The following is an 8982-nucleotide window of genomic DNA, read 5'->3' on the forward strand; positions in this document are numbered from 1 at the left end:
ATTAATTCGCCTCATTAATAGTTATTACTAGTATTATACTGGTGACGGCATTTCTAGGTACATTTTTATACGTAGAAATGATGTATTTGCTTCCACTCCCACACATTATTTCGTTTTATCTAAGTAATCTTATTATGACAAAATAAAAAAAATACGTGACTGATATACTTTTTCATTACCTAACTGACGGACTAAACAGATTTTTTAATTTTCATACCCCGTCTTCATTCCTGTTGCAGGTGAACAAATTACCATATAGCAGTCAGAATTCAAGATCCAGTTCCATCATTGAAAAATACATGACGTATGATCAACATTACTTAATGGACTCCTAAAACCAAGTAAACAAGTGTATTTTACAAGAAATTGTGTGTCGACAAACAAAAATATTTGCCGTACACTTTACTGAAGTACGATACACAAACCGTAATGTGTTTATTGTTCATATTTTTACGAAGATTTATAATAATAGTCATTCTTACAAGAAACATTCGATATGAGTCCTTATAAAAATGTTTTTTTGAAGAATAATATACATTTAGGACCTTTGTGATATGAGTAGGTCTGTATATTTCGCATTGAAGATCATCGATGATTGATCACTGTTGTATATATGTAGATCAAATAATTTCCTGATTATGATTTTCTTTGACATGTTTCCATTTTATAAAAACTATCCTCACGATCGTATTGCACATACTAAATTAACTAAAAATAACGACTTACTTACGTAAATATATGGATGAAAAGTCCCTTTGTAACTTGAAACTAGTAGAGCATTTCTCAATATTGTACGTGTACTCAGTACGTGAGCAAACCGTTATTTTTAGTTAACGGTTATTTTAGTTTCTATATAAAAGTTTGTATATAAAAACACAAAATAGCTATTATTTTATCCTCTTATCCATTCTTCAACAATGCTTTATAAAAATATACCATTATGACCGAAAAAATTACAATAATCTAAGTTTTATAAAGAAAGCCAAGCATTTTAGATCGTAATGGTGGCCTATAAATAATTTGAAGATAACTCGCGCGCTTTATGAATACCTGGTACTTGCGAAGTTATGGTTGGGGAATAAATCTCTTTGACGAGGCACCTGTTGTTACGGGCTGTATAGTTTCAATTCGTTGTATTGCGGTATGAATATTAAATGAGTACACTTTATATTAGACCTTGTTTCCAGAAAAAATGCTGACTGTACAATTGTGTTGTGAGACTTGGATTGTTCAAAGTGTATGAGGCTTGGCTCATACACAGGATTTGATACATGACTGGTAAAAATGGGGGTCACTTTGTCTTAGACACTCTTCAGGACTAAAAGGCCTTATGTTGTGACCATAATAAGAATGACTTACTTAACACACTTAATTTTTATGTAAGTGTGGGAGAGCCATGCTTCAGCACGAACGGGCCGGCACGACTGGACTGAAACAACGCTTGCATTGTGTGTGTGAGGTTATCGGAAGCCCAATTACCTCCTTCACAATCTTCCCAATCCCCGATTCCCCAACAACCCTTAAATTCGTAACCCCAAAAAATCCGGAAACGCACTTGTAACGCTTTTGGTATTTCGAATATCCATGGACGGCAGCGATTGCTTACCATCAGGTGATCGTCTGCTCATTTACCGTAAAAAAATGTGGAAAGATAATAAATAAAAGCCAGATTTTCAAGAAGAGAGTGTAGTAAGAGAAAGAGTAGAAGGTGTCAGAACAGTTGGAGCAGTGATGTTCAGCGTCGGAGTAGAGGAGTTGAACTGGAACATCACTAGTTCATACGTCACTATGGTACCGGCCACCTGTGGAAGAAATAAAATTATTATTGATATTTTCATAAAATACTTTCAGTTTTATGTTGTGTCTAGTTAAAATTAAACGGGTGCGTTTACAAATGAACAACACGATAGCACGGTTGGCGCGATGGCTGGGCAACTGGCTGCCGTACAATGTGTAACGGGTTAGATTCCCATGTGGAACTGTATGTTTATACAATGAGATAAATTAATTCTATTTAACTAAAGGTCGTGAAACTGCTTTTGCAGAAATTATGTGACTTTAAAAAAATATCTTACGGTTAAAAGTAATCCTTTAGTTACGGAGAAGAACTGCAGACCACTCAGTGCTACTTTGTCACCGTTCACCTGATCCAAGAATCTTTGTACCTGAAAGACAAAGAACTTTTAACATAGACATAATATATGAGTGGTGCTGATTGCTTACCATTAGGTGACTAATTTTTTTGTATATTAGCAAAAAAGGTAAACAATCGGTCGGATCTCTAGATGGTCAGCAATTGCCGCCACTCATAGACATCTGGAACACCAGAGGCATTAGAAGTGCGTTGCTGGCCTTTTAGGAGTTAGGAATTTAAGGGTTGTGGGGGAATCGGGTTGGGAAGACTGGGGAAGGCGGTAATTGGGTATCCTTGCTGAATAAAGGCCTGTTTCGTTAGAGAATAAGAAGAAAAGAGAGTTCTAAATCCGTCGGGTAAGCAGGTGGCTTGGGTTTCAAAATTAGGTTACCGATAGATGTTCCGTATTTGAGGACACGACCACTCGTCTCCTGATATCTAGTCACTGCTTTAAGGTATACCATGTGTCCTTTCTTTTAAAAATGCCCTCACCTCAACACAATACACAGGAGAAGGCACATCATACAGCACGGGCGCCGGTACAGCAGACGCGCTGTTCACTTGTGACGCTATCAGAGACACTGCCACAGACCGGGAGAGGAGGTATACCAGGGAAAAGAGGAAATATGTCGCTGCCTCATGCCCGCCCAGAGGACCATTCTTGGATACTACGATCCTGGAAAATAGAGAGTCATATCTCAGTCAAAGTTCTTCAGGATTAATGGATTATATTCTTTAATTTGTTGGCTCTAAGGTAGAAAATTGTTTGAACTTACTTCTTCCCTTTATTGCTGCATTCTCCTGTCCCTTTCAAGCCATCCCTGAAAGCAAAGGATTAGTATAAAGTATTTAAGTGTGGGAGTACAGTGTTATAATGTAAGAATGTTTAGTTTACGTTCGGCAGTGGAAGTCTTGTAGTTAAATAATTATGATGATGAGTTTTATCGACGACTAGCTGATGCCTGCGGTTTCGCTTGCGTGTATTACGGACTTAGTGATTAATAAAAGTAGCCTAAGTGGCTTCTTAGAACATCAGCTGCCTCCCAATACAGTTCTGTCAAAAACAGTACAGTCATTTCAGAGAATAGCCAGAACAAACAAACGGACAGACAAATAAAAATTGCAAAAAATAAATATGCCTAAAAAGCGATTATTTCAATATTACAAACAGACACTCCAATTTTATTTATTAGTCCAGAATCCTAGATCTAGATTAGTCTAGACTATATGCAATTTAGTTCTAAAGTACTGTTGGTCAAACATACTCCAAAGTATTGAATAACTGCAGACAGATGAAGAAGAGGTTGTTGGCGAAGGATATAAAGACCACGCCGCTGATGACGTCATCCACCTTCCGAACTATCTGCGTCGCTCTGCAGTAGTCTTCTCGAGTTGCCCTCCAGAAGACTTCGGGTAGATACTATTGACAAAATGTTATTTACAGAGCTTGGTAAACAGAATAATTTTAGGATAGACTGCCCTGTTGGTCGAGTGGTTGTAAGTGCGACTGTCGGACAAGGGGTCTCGGGTTCGGTTCGCAGGTCAGGCAAAGTATTACTGGGCTTTTGGCCCACGCAGACTTATGCCAATTTCAATAACTGATCTCAATCCGTCTTTAGATTGACATTGATTTTGACATTACTTCTCTAGAATTTCTGTCAAAAATTAAAATTGAATCAAAGATTTTGGATTAAAATCAGTTATTGGAAGAAGCAGGTATGCGAGATACAATACATTTTCTATTGTGTTTTATAAACCTTCGTCTTTTTCTTTCTCTCTTTTGCTATCTCTTTCTTTATACCCGACTGTAGTTCATTAATCCTTTTATAAGAGAGACCAAAGTAACTTCTGATAAACGCAAATAGTTGAAAACTTTTCATAAAATATCAAATTCTTACTTTCAAAGATTTTAAAGACAGGGAACACAAATATTTTCAAGTAAATATCCATTTAATCTTATCATTTTCTTAATTCTAAATGATATTTGGAGTGGTAATGAGAAAAGTTAGTGTAAATTATATTTTCGACTAAATTATTAGGTGGCTATTTGTTTTGCGTCTATTTAATCATCTCGGTGATGTTTTTAATATTAAAATCAATGAAAATGATAGTTAGAAGATTTTTTTTACATAATATGACTGGTTTTGATTGTATTCTATCCTATAACCGGACTAAATAAACTACAAATAATTTTATTTTATCAGCATTTAAAAGATCAACGTACATTGTACAAACAAATACTTTAACTATGACCTCTGAGTTTGTTTCGGCATTTCTTCTCAGAGTAATCGGATAGGAAATGGCCTGAAATATTGACGTGTAAAAGTGTTATTTTATAACCTATTTACAGAAATAAATATCATTTATATCATTCATTTAAAATATTCAATTTAAAGATCAAAATATAAAAATAACTATTTCTACTTATGACGTTTAGTTTAGCTTCCTCTAGTTTCAGTAGGAACCGACCGGCTAGACTCACGTTGAACAAGAAAGTTCGTTAAGCCGTCGGTAAGAGTATTAGAGTCCTACTTCAGTTCTATTTAGTGGTAAGTCTGGATCTGTCGCTAGATTTCATATTTCTAGTGAAAAGCTATTTGGATGTTTTAACTTTATTCAGTTTTTTTTTGGTTATAACTGGTGAATAGTGGTTTAAATTGTGTCTACTGACTTAGCTGATTTAATGATTTGTTAAGCAACGTCACGGCTTTTATTCCTGAAGGGGTAGGCAGAGGTGCATATTACGGCACGTAATGCCACTGTGCAATGTACACCCTGTTTTCACCATTTCTGTTATAAGTCCCATGTAATCGAATATGAATACTTTTTTTCTTTCTCTCTCCAATACAATACAAAGTTGTCTACTATACCTACTGCTAGTGCGTCGAGTGGTGATGGTAAATATGAGTGGTTAATTTTAGAACATACCTTTCCTTGAGCAGCCAGCAGTTTCTTATTGACCTGTTCCAGCCTCGAAGTCAAGTAGTAACTCATGCAGATGACGAACAAATCGGAGAAGTTCCAAATAAATGTTGATTGAAAATGGAGAAACTGAAACCAAAGTAAAATGAATCTTCTCTTACACAACACAAAGTTTAAATTCACTTAAAAAAATTACTCACGCATTTTTCTATTGACATATTTCAAGGTCATACAAAAATAAATATAATATAGAAGATTAACTTTACCTGAGTAATGATTCCTAAGACTAGGGAATAAGGTAGATAGTTGAATACCCAGGGGTAGAAATGTGTGACGAATCCCTGGTAGCTATCCATGTTACCGTAGCAGGCAGCAGCTCCAGCAAATGCTGATAGCAAAGACAGAATGTGTTCCACTGCAAGAAGAATCATCTTCATCTTTTCATCAAAATCTAGGATCCTTCGAGAGAATCGTGAATAAAAAAGTCACGTTTATAAGCTTTTCATAATGTGTCTTTGTAGGCGAGATGATCACGGCGAGGAAATCCTCTGAACCATTTCAAAACTTTTTTTTTAAATCGTTGCCCCACACTAGGATTTTCTCCTGTGTTGTGGGTGCGTTTACAAACAAGTTCACATACACATGACGCCCAGACCCGAAACAACAATTTGTGGACCACACAAACAGTTGCTCCGTGTGGGAATCGAACCCGCTACCCGTTGCGCGGCAGCCAGTTTTACCAAGTGCTGTCAAACTGATTCAGTCCACAGATGATCACGGAGAGGAAATCCTCTGAACCTTTTCAAAACTAGGTATTTGATTCAACGACAGTGTTTATGAAAGTGAAAGTGTAGTGAAATTTCTCCGTACCTTCACCTCTTGGTTGCTGTAGTGTTTATACGTGGTTATCCCCTCTTGTATATAAGATATAAGGTCGGTATTCAAGACGCAACAGAAAACATATTGTGCCTCGCGTAAATCTGCGTTCCGGTATACCATACCAAGAGTTAAGCTGCATCTTTTAATCCAAAAGGGGACGGCAGAGAAGTCCCCATGGCCATCCACATTTCATGAGCGTGTAGCAATTTAAGTCCCAAAAAACCTGTTCCGGGGATCGAACCAGGACTCCGTGTACAATCACACATTCCCTGATATAATCTTTATCTAAATTCTTTTAACATAATTTCGGTTAGTTGTTACTTACACAAGGCCAAAATAAGTACCACAGCACAGGTAATATTGCACTTCTTGGCCAGACCGCAATCAAAGTTGGGATCCATATCCTCAGCCTTGGCGATATGCTGCACCAGCTGCGGCCAGCGTCGGGCCACTTGGAAGAACATCAGCATCGTCACGCAAGTCGTCACGTAGAATATTACTGGAGCTGCGAAAAAAAAAAACTGGAGCTGCGAAGACCTGCCAGAAGTCAGCATTGGCGAAGTCGAGATTGCTCTTGGGCAGCTTAAAAATGGAAAAGCCCCTGGAGAGGACGGCGTTACCACAGAGTTGCTAAAGGCCGGAGGCAAACCCGTACTGAGGGAGCTCCAAAAGCTTTTTAACGCTGTCCTATTTGAAGGGAGAACTCCAGAGGCGTGGAGCAGAAGTGTGGTCGTCTTGTTCTTCAAGAAAGGGGACAAAAGCCTTCTGAAGAACTATCGACCCATTTCGCTTCTAAGCCACGTCTATAAGCTGTTCTCAAGAGTGATCACGAACCGTCTTGCGCGAAGACTCGACGAATTCCAACCACCGGAACAGGCTGGATTTCGGAGCGGATATGGCACCATAGACCACATCCACACAGTGCGGCAGATTATACAGAAAACCGAAGAGTATAATCAGCCCCTGTGCCTAGCATTTGTGGACTATGAGAAGGCCTTTGACTCGATAGAAATCTGGTCTGTCCTGGAGTCCTTGCAGCGATGCCAGGTTGATTGGCGATACATCCAAGTGATGAGATGTCTTTACGAAGCCGCCACTATGTCCGTCCAAGTACAGAATCAGCAAACACGTCTCATACCATTGCATCGAGGAGTGAGACAAGGGGACGTCATATCCCCGAAACTGTTCACTAATGCAATGGAGGATATGTTCAAGACGCTGCACTGGAAAGGACGTGGCATCAATATCAATGGCGAACACATCTCTCACTTGCGATTCGCAGATGATATCGTCATAATGGCAGAAACGCTGCAGGACCTACAAGGGATGCTGAACGACCTGGCTGACTCCTCTGCACGCATCGGCCTACGGATGAACTTGGACAAAACCAAGGTCATGTTCAATGAACATGTTCTACCGGAACCGATTGCGATTCACGGAGCCGTCCTCGAAGTTGTTCAGAAATATGTCTACCTCGGGCAAACGTTGCAGTTAGGTAGAAACAACTTTGAGGATGAGGTGAATAGGAGAATTCAGTTGGGTTGGGCAGCTTTCGGAAAACTCCGTCGAGTCTTCTCATCGTCAATCCCACAGTGCCTAAAGACGAAAGTCTTTAACCAGTGCGTCCTACCCGTAATGACATACGGTGCCGAAACGTGGACACTTACGGCTAGACTGGTCCACAAACTCAAAGTCGCTCAGCGGGCTATGGAAAGGGCTATGCTCGGTGTCTCTCTCCGAAATCGCATTCGAAACGAAGTGATTCGGCAGAGAACCAAGGTGATCGACATAGCCCACCGGATCAGCAAGCTGAAGTGGCAGTGGGCCGGCCATATTAGCCGCAGGACCGACAACCGTTGGGGTAAGCGAGTCCTGGAGTGGAGACCGCGTCTCGGTAAACGTAGTGTAGGACGCCCCCAGGCGAGGTGGAGTGACGATCTGCGCAGGATGGCTGGCAGGAGCTGGATGCGAGTCGCTAGTGATAGAGCAAAGTGGCGAACAATTGGGGAGGCCTATGTCCAGCAGTGGACTGCTATAGGCTGATGATGATGATGATGCGAAAAAAATTAAGGTAAGGTAAGTTAAGAATGAGTATTGATGTAGTACAAACGAGTAGAACAAATGTAGAATTTTAGGGGCTCTTTCAGTGTAAACGTTTCGTGTCTATTCATTCATTACTGGTTATAGCCAGCTGCCGTGCCGCTGCAATTCGTTAGCCATCCAACAGCAAACGTCTAAATTACAAGCGTAGTTACGCTTGTAATTTAGACGTTTGCTGTTGGATTATTACGACTACCATGCGTATGTATGCTAGTGATGTTTTAAATTTATTTCACAGTAGTTAAGTCATGGACTTTCATGAGGAAACATTATACACCACAATATAAAAAAAAAACAAACAAAATTAAAAAAAAAAGAAATACATAGGACACAAAATCACGTTGCAGGAGATCAGGGTCACCGAGTATGTAAGACAAATACAACGTCACCAGTAGCGGGTTAAATTGTTGATAAACGACATCATATCAGAATATTCTAATTTCTGTTCTTATTTACAAGAAGAGAATAATACGTAACAGTTACTTACAAGTTCCATTGAGGGTTACATTGGATCTCGCCAGCTTGTTGATGCAGAGCACTGCCATGAACATTTGTCCGATAAGAGATAACAGGGAGTACACACATTTCCAAGATGTTTTTATGAACCTATGAAGGAAAATAAAGATTAATTAAAAACAAATCATTAAAGAGGACTGGCTGGCTTTAAGTGTTTCAGAAAAGACAATGTTCTCAGAAACAAATAATATTCTCTAGTGCTCTCGGGTTGTGTAAAGTATCATTGAACATTTGGATCTTTGGAGTACCATTTTATTTTATTTATTAAAAGTCGTTGCCTCAAGCTACGATTTCATGTAAACACACAAGTTCATATACACATGACACCCAGACGCGAACAACAATTTTATTTGTAAACTAGCTTTCCGCCCGCGGCTTCGCCCACGTGTAATTCGGTTATATATAGCGTTTTTTAATGATCTCGACAGGGC

General features: G+C 39.3%; 1 protein-coding gene across 1 annotated transcript; it reads right to left on the minus strand.

Moving 5' to 3' along the window:
• Positions 1-1474: 1474 nt before the first annotated feature.
• On the minus strand, positions 1475-8635 carry LOC118262219 (gustatory receptor for sugar taste 64f-like). Its single transcript, XM_035573404.2, has 9 exons — positions 8523-8635; positions 6261-6440; positions 5323-5471; positions 5063-5185; positions 3400-3554; positions 2911-2955; positions 2627-2810; positions 2076-2165; positions 1475-1802 (listed from the first exon to the last, which is right to left on the minus strand). The coding sequence occupies exons 1-9, from the start codon at positions 8584-8586 to the stop codon at positions 1674-1676; spliced, it is 1119 nt and encodes a 372-aa protein (XP_035429297.2). The 5' UTR covers positions 8587-8635; the 3' UTR covers positions 1475-1673.
• Positions 8636-8982: the final 347 nt, after the last annotated feature.

This window comes from Spodoptera frugiperda, chromosome 12 (genome assembly GCF_023101765.2).
Source record: "Spodoptera frugiperda isolate SF20-4 chromosome 12, AGI-APGP_CSIRO_Sfru_2.0, whole genome shotgun sequence".
Taxonomy (NCBI): Eukaryota; Metazoa; Arthropoda; class Insecta; order Lepidoptera; family Noctuidae; genus Spodoptera; species Spodoptera frugiperda.

Coding starts and splice junctions, on each gene's coding strand:
- LOC118262219 (XM_035573404.2), bottom strand. CDS start 8,586: ATGTTCATGGCAGTGCTCTGCATCAACAAGCTGGCGAGATCCAATGTA. Junction 2,956..3,399: donor CAGTTATTCAATACTTTGGA/GTATGTTTGACC, acceptor CTTTGCTTTCAG/GGATGGCTTGAAAGGGACAG. Junction 2,166..2,626: donor CTCCTGTGTATTGTGTTGAG/GTGAGGGCATTT, acceptor TTTGTCTTTCAG/GTACAAAGATTCTTGGATCA.